This window comes from Stegostoma tigrinum, chromosome 45, assembly GCF_030684315.1.
Source record: "Stegostoma tigrinum isolate sSteTig4 chromosome 45, sSteTig4.hap1, whole genome shotgun sequence".
Lineage (NCBI taxonomy): Eukaryota > Metazoa > Chordata > Chondrichthyes > Orectolobiformes > Stegostomatidae > Stegostoma > Stegostoma tigrinum.
The window spans coordinates 2,824,991-2,841,194 of NC_081398.1; the positions used below are offsets into that span (position 1 = coordinate 2,824,991).

The 16,204-nt window shown below is 41.2% G+C and overlaps 1 protein-coding gene across 1 annotated transcript in view; it reads right to left on the reverse strand.

Annotated features, from left to right (window-relative positions):
* Positions 1-5,461: 5,461 nt before the first annotated feature.
* acap1 (ArfGAP with coiled-coil, ankyrin repeat and PH domains 1) overlaps positions 5,462-16,204 on the reverse strand; it is a 128,496-nt gene continuing 117,753 nt past the window's right edge. The window contains exons 19-23 of the mRNA XM_059642632.1: positions 11,141-11,337; positions 9,307-9,416; positions 8,166-8,276; positions 6,484-6,545; positions 5,462-6,199 (exon numbers count right to left, since the gene is read on the reverse strand). Coding sequence (XP_059498615.1) covers positions 6,093-6,199; positions 6,484-6,545; positions 8,166-8,276; positions 9,307-9,416; positions 11,141-11,337 — 587 coding nt within the window. The 3' untranslated portion in view covers positions 5,462-6,092. The remainder of the gene's footprint in view (positions 6,200-6,483; positions 6,546-8,165; positions 8,277-9,306; positions 9,417-11,140; positions 11,338-16,204) is intronic.

Below are 16,204 nucleotides of genomic sequence, written 5' to 3' on the forward strand. Positions count from 1 at the left end.
TCTAAATTCAGTGAAAGAAGTTTCTGGAATTATGAGTCCAATGATGCCTGTGAAACCAATGTTGATTAAAAAAAAGAGGATTGTTGGGAGAGGAGAAGCAGTTAATACAGGTTAAGGAAGAGAAAGGAAGAGGAGAAACATTGAGAGAAATGTGTGACTGCACCAAAGTGTTCCTACTCACATGTACACAATTCACTGGAAGCTGCTGTACTTCTTTTAACCTAATACAACTACCTCCGTTTTTCCGGATACTCACACAGATCCTTAGTTTGTGTCTGCAGAACAAGGGACATTCTTTCAGGACATTGTTGATAACTGTCTTTAGGTGGCTGTAAATGGAGCATGAAAGGACTACACAACAGCAAAGTGCTGACCTACAATACAATAGAGCCAGCTGTTGTTACTTTGAAGGTGTGTTTTAGGTGTGTTGGATGTACTCATGCTTGAAGTGCACTTGATAAAATGGATCTGATTTTTGAGTTAGATCATTGATCCTCCCCTCAAGCCAAACATTTATGGGCAAGAAATGTTATAAAAGATCATATGAATCCCTACAGTGTGGAAACAGTCCACCCGACCCTCAGAGCATCACACCCAGGTCCACTTTCCTACAACACACCTAATCTACATATCCCTGGGCACTATGGGACAATTTAGCATGGCCAGTCCACCTAGCCAGCACATCTTTGGCTGAAAGAAAAGACCAGGGTACCTGGAGGAAACCCACTTAAACACAGGGAAAGTGTGCAAACTCCACACAGATAGTCACTCGAGGGTGGAATTGAACCATGTTCCTGCCGCTGTGAGTTCCTGGCAGTGCTAACCACTGAGCCACCATGCCACCTTCAACTTCAGCCCTTGGTTTATTAGTACCTTATCTGCAGAAGAAATCACCCTTCCTTGTCCGGGCATGCTCCTGATTGCATCAATGTGAGATGGATGTCAGCATGCAGTCTTTGGTGGCAATGATAAAAAATATGTTCATTCTGTAAACTCATTGAGAGTTTTAGTACACAAGTAAACAAATATTTATAGCAAGTGATTTGAAATTGTCATGTGCTTAATTCTGCTACATTCAGATTTGAAGTGAAACTACCATGAACGCATCAGTGATTGAGGTGACAGGTGTCCTGCACTCATAAATGCTGCTGTACATAATGACTCCCATATTGATTTGGAAGAAGCGGACACAGGCTGCTCATCTCTCATGCTACATTTCATTAAGGGGGTTGGTGAAATGGCTCATTGTGCAGGGACCTGTTGGTAATTTACTTCAGACAATGGATTCTGCATTATTGCAGAGGTAGCTACTGTGTTAGGTGGGACCAGCTGCTGGGACACAGCAATTGCACATTTCAGAAACCATTGTGAATGTCCTGTTAAGGGAAAACACCTCCTTATTTATTCCATGAATCTTACCACTCATTGAAGCCATTGCTCCAAATTACGAAATGAACTTTGTACCTTTGCGGGGAGTTATGCTGCTGTTGCATCGAGTGATGCCACACTTGTCTCTCCATGGAATTAGCCATTCTTTCCTGATTGGATTGCTTGGTTGAGCCCCCAAGGCAAGATAGAGCACACCACTGTTATTGACTCGTGCATTTGCCACACATGGACTTGCTTTTTTGTCTTACAAAACTACTGGGTGTCCACATATCTAGGTAACAAGGATATCTACATCAGGCTCCAACTTATTGACTACAACTCCGCCTTCAACACTATAACTCAAACTAATGTCCAAACTCTGAGACCTAGGTCCTTGCTCCACCTCTGCAACTGGATCCTAGACTTCCTGACTCACATACTAGAGTGAATTGGTAAGAGCACCTCATCAACAATCTTCAATACCAGTCCCCGCAAGGCTGTGTACTCAGGCCCTTACTGTACCTCCTGTACATTCATGACTATGGGCCAAATTTTGTCCTAACTTCATGTACAAATTCGCTGATGACACCACTGCTGTAGTCAGGATGTCAAACAATTACGAGACAATACAGGAAAGAAATAGAGTGCCTGGTGGTATGATGTAAAGATAACAATCTCTCCCTGAGTGTCAGCAAAACGAAAGGACTGGTCATTGACTTCAGGAAACAAGGTGGAGGGCACACCTCCATCTACATCAATGGAGCTGGGGTAGAAATGTTAGAGAGTGTCAAGTGTTCCTAACAGTGATAATCATCAACAATCTTGTCCTTGTCCTCCTTTGATGCGATGGCCAAGAAAATACAACAATGCTTCTACTTCCTCAGGAGGCTAACGAAATACAGCATGTTTGTAAAGACTCTTAACAATTTTTATACATACACCATAGAGAGCATTCTATCTGGATATATCACAGCATGGAATGGTACTTGCTGTGCCCAGGACAATAAGAAACTACAGAGAGTTGTGAACACTGATCAGTCCATCACGCAAACTATCCTTCCATCCATTGACTCTATCTATACTTCTTCCTGCCTTGGAAAGGCAGCCAACATAATTAAAGACCCCTCCCACCTGTTAGAATCTCTTCTAAACGGTGGCAGAGATTACAAAAGCTTAAACATACATACCAACAGATTCAAGAGCAGCTTCTTCCCCGCTATTATAAGACTTCTGAATGGATCTCTCAAATTTCATATTTAATGTTGATCTAACTCTTTCTGCACCTTTTCTGCAGCTGTAACATTGTATTCCTCACTTGGTTCTGTTACTGTAATGCACTTTGTATGGTGTGATCTGCCTGTACTGCATGCAAAACAAAACCTTTTCACTGTACCTACAGAACATATGACAAGAATAAATCAAATCAAATCAACATATGCTGCTGATGCTCCAAATATTATGCTCCCCAGGGTGATAACCTGAGGCCCTGTCTCTACATATAATGGAGCATTATTGTGACTTGCCTCCATCCTCCAAGGGGTCTATACATAGGTGTTACCAACTCAGTTCCTTTGCCTGTGCTCATGCAGAGCCCTCACCACGTACTCTTGACTAAATGCATGTAGCATCCCTCTGATGTGCTACCAACTATGTTGAGGAAATACAGGCTAGTGAAATATGCTGCTTCTTCCTTGAATGTCTTTTCTTCCTAATGCCCAAGTTTGTCCAGTGGATTGGTGGGTGGAGGGAAAAACAGTAAGTAAGCACACTGGGCCCTATGTGAGATATGAAAGAATGTAATGAGGCTTAGCCCATCATATTGAGAGAGCCATCTTGAAATATGCAATTGTGTTTAACCTCTAACCACTACTGTGCTGCTCTTATCATGCAACCCAACCTTGTACTTGACATGTAAGGTTGTGATTTATATATACTTTAATACTGTGTGTTTGCACTATACTAGTTGCACACTAGTAGTATATGGAGTATACAAGTTAATAAAATGTGAGGCTGGATGAACACAGCAGGCCCAGCACCATCTCAGGAGCACTAAAGCTGACGTTTCGGGCCTAGACCTTTCATCAGAGAGGGGGATGGGGTGAGGGTTCTGGAATAAATAGGGAAAGAGGGGGAGGCGGACCGAAGATGGAGAGAAAAGAAGATAGGTGGAGAGGAGAGTATAGGTGGGGAGGGGATAGGTCAGTCCAGGGAAGACGGACAGGTCAAGGAGGTTCGAACAGTTCATCCACTTCACCAACACCTTCCACCCCAACCTTCAGTTCACCTGGGCCATCTCCAACACATCCCTCACCTTCCTGGACCGCTCAGTCTCCATCTCAGGCAAACAGCTTGTAACTGATGTCCATTTCAAGCCCACCGACTCCCACAGCTACCTAGAATACACCTCCTCCCACCCACCCTCCTGCAAAAATTCCATCTCCTATTCCCAATTCCTCCGCCTCCGCCGCATCTGCTCCCACGATGAGGCATTCCACTCTCACACATCCCAGATGTCCAAGTTCTTCAAGGACCGCAACTTTCCCCGCACAGTGGTTGAGAACGCCCTTGACCGCGTCTCCCGCATTTCCCGCAACACATCCCTCACACTCTGCCCCCGCCACAACCGCCCAAAGAGAATCCCCCTCGTTCTCACACACCTCCCCACCAACCTCCGGATACAACGCATCATCCTCTGACACTTCCGCCACCTACAATCCGACCCCACCACCCAAGACATTTTTCCATCCCCACCCCTGTCTGCTTTCCGGAGAGACCACTCTCTCCGTGACTCCCTTGTTCGCTCCACACTCCCCTCCAACCCCACCACACCCGGCACCTTCCCCTGCAACCGCAGGAAATGCTACACTTGCCCCCACACCTCCTCCCTCACCCCCATCCCAGGCCCCAAGATGACTTTCCATATTAAGCAGAGGTTCACCTGCACATCTGCCAATGTGGTATACTGCATCCATTGTACCCGGTGTGGCTACCTCTACATTGGGGAAACCAAGCGGAGGCTTGGGGAACGCTTTGCAGAACACCTCCGCTTGGTTCGCAATAAACAACTGCACCTCCTAGTCGCAAACCATTTCCACTCCCCCTCCCATTCTTTAGATGACATGTCCATCAGGGGCCTCCTGCAGTGCCACAATGATGCCACCCGAAGGTTGCAGGAACAGCAACTCATATTCCGCTTGGGAACCCTGCAGCCCAATGGTATCAATGTGGACTTCACCAGCTTCAAAATCTCCCCTTCCCCCGCCGCATCCCAAAACCAGCCCAGTTCGTCCCCTCCCCCCACCACACCACACAACCAGCCCAGCTCTTCCCCTCCACCCATTGCATCCCAAAACCAGCCCAGCCTGTCTCTGCCTCCCTAACCTGGTCTTCCTCTCGCCCATCCCTTCCTCCCATCCCAAGCCGCACCTCCATCTCCTACCTACTAACCTCATCCCACCTCCTTGACCTGTCCGTCTTCCCTGGACTGACCTATCCCCTCCCCACCTCCCCACCTATACTCTGCTCTCCACCTATCTTCTTTTCTCTCCATCTTCGGTCCGCCTCCCCCTCTTTCCCTGTTTATTCCAGAGCCCTCACCCCATCCCCCTCTCTGATGAAGGGTCTAGGCCCGAAATGTCAGCTTTTGTGCTCCTGAGATGGTGCTGGGCCTGCTGTGTTCATCCAGCCTCACATTTTATTATCTTGGATTCTCCAGCATCTGCAGTTCCCATTATCACTAGTATATGGAGTAGGTGTGTCTGAAGGGCTTTAGAAGTTAACCTGTAAGAAGTATAGTACAGATGAGAAGCAGGGGACTTGTATATTTTCCTTCTGCAATCAAATGGCACTAAGGCCATCGATTGTAACAGCTTCAGCACAGTTGGTGGGAAACTGTGGATCCCAGAATCTCTTGGCTTAGCACAATACAAAATAGCAATTATAAGAAATGTAAGAAACTTAAAGGCTCCTCTATCTTGACTTCTTGTTGAGATAACCAAGAACACTTCAATTAAATATGTAAACCATACATTTTTTAAAAAGTTTATTTTTGAAAACTTCAAGCAAAGCTCTGTTTTATATAAATACATCATTACAAACTAATGTATTATTTAAAAAACTTTCAAACTGAACTTTATCACTACTTAATATATTGCCTCAAAATTTCTGATACATTTCTTTTGAATCCTGCTGTTCATTTTTGAATCTAACAGCTTCTGCTTCGGCACGACTGATTTCTGCAGCCTTAAGCTGTGCATGGGGCCTGGAGTAAAAAGTTGCCACTCACATAATTCTGAATTTGAACCTCAAGATCTGTTTAGATTTGTGACTTTGGATATGTAACAACTAATAGGAGCACGATTGAAACTTTATCTGGAAACGTTGTCCTGAAATGTCCCAGAGCTGTGGCTGAATTCAGACAGATTGAGAATGGCATTAGTTGAGTTCCAGAATATGAAGGTCAAGAGGAACAGTGCAATTAGATTGGATTTCAATCTGATGAGATGGAGGGAGCAAGCATCTCCTGATTCTGGAAAGGAAATGGGGTTCCTCAGCTCCTCAATGCTGTTGAACTTTTTAAAATGATATTCCTGCTTTATGTGGACAACCAGTTTGTTTTTCACTGTTCGTGCTTTAAGTGGTTTGGAAGAAGCATGTTAGACCTGGTGTCAGAATCGTACAGCCAGCCTCTAGGATATCTCTGGGTGACTGCCGGGTTGTAACATTTAAAGTGTTGAGGTTCTGAGTTCATGACTCTTACGTTTTAACTTCTCTGGGTTGTTTGAGGCCATATGCGAGAAATCTCGGAAAATGTCGTTGTACGTTTCATCTCCTGAAAGGAGAAGAAAAAGATACAAAAAGAAAACAAGGGATCAGAAAAGTGAGAAACTGAAACCCTCTGACCCACTCCTCAGTATCAAGTATAGTCAGAGGCTTTGTGAGCAAATATCCTGTGCTTGGTGTAATGCTACGTAGAAATAGTGTTTATTTCCACCCACAGCACCCACATTGTGTGTGTGTGTGTACTGATTTGGTTTTCACAGTCCATATTAATTTAACACCTCATGATTTAAACCCTGATAGATGACATGCAGCATTGGACACAAAAATACTAACCTGCTTGTCCAAAGACACCCTCTGCTTCTCGCATCTCCTCATTCATCTTAGCCAACCGAAGCCTGAAAATTCAATGTGCAGATTATTAGGGTTTAGCACAGAGAGTCTCATATGCAGAATCATAAAATCAAAGAAAGATAATTCAGCCCATCATGTCTATTCAGCTCTTTGAAACAGCATCCAGTTGTACTACTGCCCCTCCTTTTTATAATAATCCTGATTTTTGTCCTTCAAGTAAAGAAAGAAAGTAGGGTACAGACAGAGCTTTAGATTAACATTGGAACTGGAAAAAGAAGTCCAGTTCTCTTAAAAAAGTTGCCGTGATGTACATTGTTCTTGATGAATATTAAGGGACCCTCCACTCAAGGGGACAAGATGATCTAAAAACATGGTATATCTATAATCAATGTTGCTGGACTCAGGAGAGCTGGAGTGCTCCCCCGGCCTCTACTCAAATTTTACGGACCAATGTCTTTCTTTACCCCCTGCGGCCATGTTAGAAATCCTTCACTCCATCTTCCTTCTGATCACCGCATACCCCACTTCTTCCTTCTGCAATTTCATATGACACCCTTCACCCAGAGTCTAAAAATCTAGTACTTAATCCTTCAAGAATTACATTAAGAAATACATCACACAAAGGTGAGAATGTGGAATTCTGATGTTAGATCAGTTGTCAATTTTTTAGGGATGGGCAACAAATGCTGGCCTAGCCAGCAATGCCCCATTCCATGAATGGTTAAAAAAAATGATCAGATTGATTTCTGTTAACCAAAGGCTTGGTAATATATTGGGAAAGCTGGAGATGTGGAGTTAAGTCACAGATCAGGCATAGTTTTATTGAATGATGCAGCCGGTTTGAGAGATATAATGGCTTTTGGTTCTTTTGGTTTTTATTGAGATGTAAAATGGCTGCCTCCTTTTCCTATCTTTCCCCTGCAGTCCTACATTAAATCTGGCCTTATCTTTTCTCCAGAGTGATGAGTTGTAGCAGACAGTTTGCTTGAACGGTATTTAACTCTTCTTTTAGCATGGTTAACCACTTCCACTCACTGGGGAATGGGATGGGCAGGAGATGGCTGTCTACTAATTAACATTGTTCCAACTTTGCAGATAATTCATTTTAAGCATGAGAACTAGGACTAATCTTCCAGAGTTAGGTTTCTAGGGTAAGGCCAAATGACAATTTAATAGTGAGGACTATCGTCAGAACTACATACTCTGCTCAGAGGCTTTTCTGCTAGCATAAATTTTGAGGACAGTAGTTTGTGTTTTTTAACATGGAGAACAGAAGTATTGTACATTCAGTCTCAAGTCTCTGTCTGTTTAGTTGAATTTGGGCAGTGCAAATCATCAACTGTTATAAATGATATTAGGTCTACTGAAATAGTCAGGCTATAAAAGGAAAAGTAAGCAAGGGCTTATGCTTTTTAGTCATTATTCATTGACTCACATGGATGTCAGCTGACCATAAACCAATATCCCATGAACATTCATTGCCTTGATGCAGGCACGAGGAATGAGCCCCTGTGTGAGGAACCAAGAGCTGACCGAATACTGCTTGTACACAACCCAGCGAAAGTGAGTGTCTTTGAGAGTGGGAAAGGAAGGTAGTAGAAGAGAGTGTGGAAAGGTAGATCATAGAGGGTAAGAAAGATATCCTGGATGTTGGTGGTACTCACAGCGTGACGATGTCTGCATTTGCAGCATCGATAGCAATTGTAATTGGATTTTTGCCGTTTTCATCTACTGCAGTTTGGCTTGCTCCACGTTTCAAGAACAGACACACTAGACTATAAGAAATCACAGATTATAATAAACAGAGCATAATAAACACACCATTTAAGTGTTGGCATTAGTAACTTCAATAGGTGTCAACTGAATAATTATTTATCTTGATAACAATACACCAACTTCAATGAAGCTGCAATAGTTATTGAAACTTCTTGTGAGTGTTCTGCATTAATGTCATCGGGCAAATAGACAGTTAATGTGTAGATAAAAGCAATGCAGTATGATGTCAACTTGCATGTATCTAGCCGTGTTAAATCAGTGAAACAATCCATAGCACTACAGAAGAATTTAGCACTGACTGAGTGATCTGAGATGGTATTATGATAGGAAACCAAAAGCTATGCCAAAGAGACTGAGAGATGACAAAGCGAAGGGACTAAATGGCCTTTTTCTATTTCAGTATCTCTAAAACAAAAAAAATTATCTTCTTCCTCTTCTGCCATCAGAATGGAGGATGAAAAATGCCTCTGTAACTAATTTTTACTGTACCTGCTCTAGGTATTTAATGATAGGGAGGTGTAAAGAGATTTTTATTCTGTATATAACCCATGCTGTGCTGGCCAGAGTTGTTTTTGATGGAGACAGTATAGGTAAGAGTTTTAACAGTATCTAATCCTGTGCTGTACCTACCCTGGGAATATTTTATGGGAATAGTGCGCAGGGAACTTTAGTCAATGTCTACCTTGTGCTGTACTGACCCTTGTTTCTGATGGTGACACTGTTGAGGGAAGTTTGCTTTGTATCCAACTCTATGCTATAACTGTGCTGTGAATATTTGATGGGACAGCATAAAGGAATATTTTTCAGTGTTGTTTTGAACTGTCTAAATCTGGCTCAAATTTTTGAACAAAAGAAAGTGCCAGACATGAGATAGCAAATCATGATCTTTCACTCTGAATCAATTTTGGCTTCTGATTTAGAACTAGTCACATTTCCTTTGTAAATGACTTAAATAATTTACGATGTCAAATCAGCAGGCATGATTAATTTTGCAGCATTAGATGCATCAAATGCCATCGCCTGCCTTACCCAGTGTGTCCACGGATAGTGGCATGGTGGAGAGGACCACGACTGTGGATGTCCGTCTGGTTCACATTGGCTCCGTTCTGCAGCAGAAATTCACAGGCTACCAAGGAACCCTAGGAAACATATCATGGAGCCGAAGAGAAGGAATGTAAAGAGGGACCAAAAAAAATCAATGTTTAGTTCAACTATCTAGATTATGAATCACATTTTTCAATGATTCGAGGAGCAGGATCTTCACATCAAGTACGTGTAATTCAGCACAGAGTTATCCTTCTATCTTTGCATGATTTGACCAGACCACCCACCTAATGTACACTTGCCCAATGTTTTCATTTTTGTTCAATCATGAGGGATAATATTTCAGGAAGCAATCTGGGCTATTTTACCTTCCATTCTCAGGATCCCTGTAGAAAAATACTCACTTCCTATCAGCTCTCATTAAGAAGGTACCCATTGATATAAATCACATACACACACATGTTAAAGCAACTACAGTTTTTAAAAACAAAATTATTAGGTCAAGATTTCAAGTGAAACAGGCAATTGTATGGTATTGCTTAACCAAACTATGGTAGATTTGATTTGATTTATTGTTGTCACATGTACCTAAGTACAGTGAAAAGTTTTATTTTGTGAGCAGTACAGGCAGATGATAGCAAACAAGAACAAACAGATCATAGGGTGCTTAGACAGAGCAAGGTGTACAAGGTTACACTTGCACAGGTAATGCACGAAGCAAGATCAACAGCAGACTTTAAATTAGAGAGGTGCATTCAGCAGTCTAATAACAGCAGGGAAGAAGGGATCTTGAACCTTCTGTATCTTCTGCCTGACAAGAGGTTGGAAGACAGTATTACTAGTGTGGGAGGGAACTTTCATGAGCGTTGATGAGATTGTGGAGCAGGAATTATTGTTGGATTGCTCTTGTTTCAGCTGTGCCTCAGTGGACAGCACTGAACTTAAAGTCAAAAGGCTGGGATCAGACATGTTAAACACTTAATTGTACAACAAAAACAGAAATTGCTAGAAAATCTCAGCAGGTCTGGCAGCATCAGAGAGAGAAATCAGAGTTAACATTTCAGGACCAGTGACCCTTCTTCATAACCGATGGTAGCTGTGCAATTCAATCGAGCATTCCTGCGTACTATTGACGAATTACTGCACTGCCAGAGGTGCCATTGTTTGGATGAAAGAGTAAACCAAGGCCTTCTACCTTCTCAGATGGCTGTTAAATCATATGGCACTATTGGAACAAGATCCCTGATATTTTGGCCAACCTCAATCTTTAAATACTACTGCCAGAAATATAGCCTCGATATTTGTCTCATATGCTTGTTTGAGAAAGTTTGCTGTTTATAAATAGGCTCCTGTGCTTCTCTCCATTGCAACAGGAACCACTTTAAAAGTAATTAAATAACTCTGAAATGTGTTGAGATATCCTGTGGACATGAAAGGCATTATTGAAATGCAAGTTCTTTCTCCAGCGAAAGGTCACTAAACTTGATACATTAAGTAGTGGCCTCCAGTACGATAAACTTGTAATTTTGTGTCTGACACACCGAAGTAATATATCCTTCCTTAGTCTAGTGATTTTATTTACATCTGCAAACCTCTGCAACCTCAGCATGGTAAAAGTTGGGCAATATCTGCATTTGCTCATTGTTTCCACATTTTTCCAAGGAATTTTAAAACTGAATAAACTATAGAGCTTTTCAAAGGTTTTCAGTTTATATATTGCTTTGTAAAACAAACATAATCAATGAAGCCAATCCCTTCATTTGAATAGATGTAGAGAAATATCACTCTCTCTACTGAATATAATGAATTCCAATTTTACCGGTGTCACTGCCTGGATAAGTGGAGTTTTGTTCTCATCTGATCCATTCACCCAGTTCACATCAGCCCCATGTGCCAGTGCATCAGCCATGACTGGGAGATTTTGGAGTGCAGCGGCTTTGTAAAGCAGTGCCCCTGGATGGAGGTCTCGCAGCTCGTCACAGCTCTCAGCACCTGAGATTTCTTTATCATTGATATCTACAAACAGGGAACAGCAGAAAGAGAAACTGAAATTAGTGAACCTAAACTGACACTGTGCTTTAGCAGTTTACATTTATAAAACACCATTAACATAGTAAAAACATTCCACGGAGCAACTAGGTAGAGGAATATTGACAGTAAACCAAAAAAATGAAGGCATTGAGACAGATATGGGAACATGGGACAGTGGAGTAGAAAAACAGAAAACAGTTCTTCTAGCCTGCTACTTCATTCATTAATAAGATCATGGCTAATCTAGTTGTTGTCTCACTTCCACTTTCCAGACAGCACCAGTTCCTGGGGCAGTGGGGGTACATCAGGGCCCAACAACTGAGTCCCAGACCTCTGGGCCCCACTGTGCTTGTATGGGGGCAAGGCTACTATGCTAAGTTTGGGTCTGAACCAGTAGCAACACCAAGGTCCTTGATTTCTGTATCGACCCCTGGTCTGCATCCTATTACCTTCAATTCCCATGTTTATCAAAAATCTATCTCATCCCTGTGTAAATTTATAGACTGTTACCTTCTGGAGTAAAAGAATTCCACACTCTTAACTGACCTTGGGAGACTAAAATTCTCCTTATCGCTATCATAAAAGTGAGACCCTTTGTTCTTAAAGTATGTCCCCTAGTTTTAGTCTTCCCCACAAAAGAAACCCATTGCTATCAGAAAAAGAATGCAGCAGCTTAGAAAACTGAAATGGATCAAATGCAAAGTCTAAATGGATGGCTGAATTGATTGACCCCCAAACAAGACCAGATGAGAGAGATTTGAAGTATTACAGTTGAACAAAATTATGAAAAATCCCAACACAGGAGATATTCTTGTGAACAAAACATTGAAAAAAATTAAAAATGAAGCTTTTTGTTTTAAAGTTTATATCAGTGCAAGATGTCAGAAACATGAAACTTCTTGTTTTTAATCAAGTTTCCTAAGTGCATTTGTGATGCGTTCTTGAGTGCAGAAGTGTTTGTAACTTTACCTTAAAAAAGGAAGGAAATATTACAATTTAGCTTAGAAAGGTAATAAGATCAGATTAGTATTACAAAGGTAGTCAGTGACAAAAGCTCACTTTTGGTGGGGCAGTAGATGTGGTGCTTTTCTTAGCAAAAATATTGGAAGAAATTGTAAAAAGCAATTGACTAGAATCAGTTGTTGAATGCTACATGATAATAAGTCACTATAGAATAAAATACACTCAACAAATATGTGAATGAAGAAAAAACTGAAGATTGATTTTGCATTTTTAAAACAGATATTGGAGACTGCAGAAATCTCCAAATTGGAATGGGTGGATAGAAGGGGTCAGCTAGTGAATTTTTGTTTAAACAAACCAACAAATCCTCAGAAACTGTCATCCATATTGGAAAAGGGAAACTTTGAACGTCAATATGCAAAGAAAAAATGGGAATATAGCATGTAGCATTTTGTATGACTCATTTTATTTTATTTAAAAATATTGATTTAGAAGGATAAAAGGGAATCTATTATTGTATAATATAGCGTGAAGGAATGCCTGAGACCTTAAAATTTAATAGTAGCCTTTATATACCTTCACACTTGATCTGAAACACCATTTGAAAAAAGTGTTTCCCCTGCGGTACGTGATACAAAAATAACAAAACACGTGACTTATATCCATTCATCCTCCCCCTACCCGGCTCCAAACAAAAATACAACATTTTTTCATTTCTTAAACTTTTAACTTACATCATTATTTTACACGCTGGGCAATGCATCTGTAATCATATTATTTGTTCCAGAAATATGAATAAGCTTACCATTAAATGGATGAAATAATATTTTCTGAGTAGTCTTACATTTCAAGTATTGAACTTTTCAATGAATGCCAATGGGTTATGGTCACTGTAGATTAATGTATATCTGTTACAATGTCAGAGACAGACTTCAAAATATCGAAGAGCCAATGACAATCGTAAAGCCTCCTTCTGTTTAGTAAAATACTTCCACTGAGAAGTATGACCTAAACAGCCTGCTGTGTTCATCCAGCCTCACATTTTATTATCTTGGAATCTCCAGCATCTGCAGTTCCCATTATCTCTGACCTAATAAGTTACTATCACTCTTGTGAATACACTTTTGGACAAATTTATTGCAAAACCAGTGAAGTGTAATTGCTTAAGCGAGTCTGCTACTTGTCTCAGATGTTCCTCTCATGTGTTACTACATATTTCAGCTATGACTTGATTTATTAGCCTTTCAAATGTAGTTGGGGCATCCTTTAACCCAAGTTGCATTACTTAACACATGCCTAACCCATTTGGAGTCACAAAAGTGGATATCTTCTTCCTGTTTGATGTTAATAAGACTTGCCAGTACCACTTCAATAGATCAATCTTAGAAACGCAGGAACATGAGAAGGCTACTCACCCCTTAACCTGTTCCACTATTCATGAGATCATGGCTAATCTTGGGCCTAACTCCATTTATCTGCTTTTGGTCCATATCCCTTAATAACATTTGGTTAACAAAAAAATTATCTGTTTCAGACTTAAAATTAACAACTGATCTTGTATTCACTGCTTCAGAGATACAAGGAACTACAGATGCTGGAGAATCAAGGTGTAGAGCTGGATGAACACAGGAGGCCAAGCAGCATCAGAGGAGTAGGAAGGCTGATGTTTCGGGTCTATACCCTTCTTCAGAAAGAACGGTTCTGAAGAAGGATCTAGGCCCAAAACGTCAGCCTTCCTGCTCCTCTGATGCTGGTTGGCCTGCTGTGTTCAGTCAGCTCTGCACCTTGTTATCCCTGTATTCACTGCTGTTTGTGGAAAGGACTTCCAAACATCTCTCGCCCTTTGTGTGTAAAGATGTCTAGAAATCTCTCCACAATAAACTGTCCCTAATTCTAGTTCTAGAATCCTCAACCAGTAGAAATAGTTTATCTTTGTTGACCCTGTCTTTTCCTGTTAATACAACCTTCTAATATTGGAAATGAGTACAAATCTTATTTTTGACTGCATGCAGTTGAATCTAATTGATCCATCCATTTTAGGAATTGATAGTACTGGTAAATGCTAAGTGTTTTGATTGGGTTCAAGTAATTTTCCAGAATCTATTGAATTTCTTTTTCCTCCCCAAACTTGTTTTTCTGAGCTGAACTGATAAGGATGCTGTTTTATTGATACAGAATCTCTGCATTATGCGAAGCTAACGTAGTACATCCATGTGAATCTCAACAGATTATTTTATGCTTCCTCAGTTGCTTTACGAGATTCTCCCATTGTCCATCCTCTAACGATCTCCATGAGAGCTCTATTTAATTCTGTCTCTTAGTTACGCAGTATTACATTATGATCCTGTAGATTCATGCTGCTTCGCCAAACAGGCATGTTCCCTCCCAATGGGTGAACACTTCAGTGGTCAAGGATAGTTGACCTCAGATTTTCAGGTAAATGTCCTCCAAGGCAGACATTGGGATACACAACAACGCAGAGTCGCCAAGCAGAGCCTGATAGCCAAGTTCAGTACCCATGAGGATGGCCTCAACCAGGATCTTGGGTTCATGTTACACTACAGGTGACCCCACCACACTATACATTCTGACACACACACTCACACAAATGCATACATACACACACACACACACACACACACACACACACACACACACACACATTCTCCCTACCCCCGTCTCTGTCTCTCTCTCTCTCTCTCTCTCTCTCTCACACACACACACACACACACACACACACGTAAATCTATAGGGTGAATTTGTATTTGCAGGTACATTCTACTTTATTCAAAAACACGCCATCTATAGACAGTCAGTCAACGTGGCATTTTATAAATTCCTAACTTACAAATAAAACCAGTCTGACTATGAAACACAGATTCTAAACAAGGCCTCACACCTAGCCTTCATTGTCTGACCTAAAATGTCACTTCTTCTTTACACTAATAAAACCTTTAGTTCTCTCAATGCAGTGATTTGAAAAAAATTTGGGATTTACATGTACATTATTGATCAACTAAAACTTTCTAACTGATTAAGGATTTAACAGCAACTTAGGTTTGTTTAAAATATCCTCATCAGTGGTGTGACCCTTTGATCTTTTACTTATAAGTTCAGTGTCTGATACCACCTCTCACTATCCCCTGAAGTAGGAGCAAAGCTCTGAAAACTTGTGTTTTCAAATAAACCTGCAGGACTATGACCTGGTGCCGTGTGATTTCTGACTTTGTCCACCCCTGTCCAATGCTGGCAACTCTACATTATTTCCATTATCAGAATAATACTAAACTTGAAGGTGTGGGAAACAATGTGATTGCTATCAATCAGCTTAACAGGGCATAGGCCACTGGAAGAGGCAGACAACTGGTAACTTGAATTCAATACTGAGAAATGTGATGCATTTTGGCAGAAGGGTTAGAGAGCGGTGTAGAGACTGAAAGGTACAGTTTCAAAGAGTGTGCAGTTAAAGAGAGATCTGGGGATTAATGTATATCAGTCTTGCAGGTGGCAGGACACATTGAAAGGGTAATCAGCAAAGTTTCCAGGATCTTGAACATTATAAATAGAGACATCGCGTACGAAAGCATGGAAGTTACGTTCAACCTGCACGAAGCTCTGGTTAGACTACAACCAGAGTATGTTATCCATTTCTGGTTACTGCACTTTAGGAAGGATATGAGGGTCCTTGAGAGGGTACAGAGGAGATTTACCAAAATCACTTTAGGGATGAAGGATTTTAATTACAAAGAAAGGTTGGAGAACCTGGAGCTCTTCTAAAAGCAAAGGGGCTGAGGAGGGACCTCACTACGAAGGACAAGATCATCACAGTTTCCATTCCCATTTTTTGATGATGCAAGCCCTATGGGACATCGATTTATGGTTTTAGACA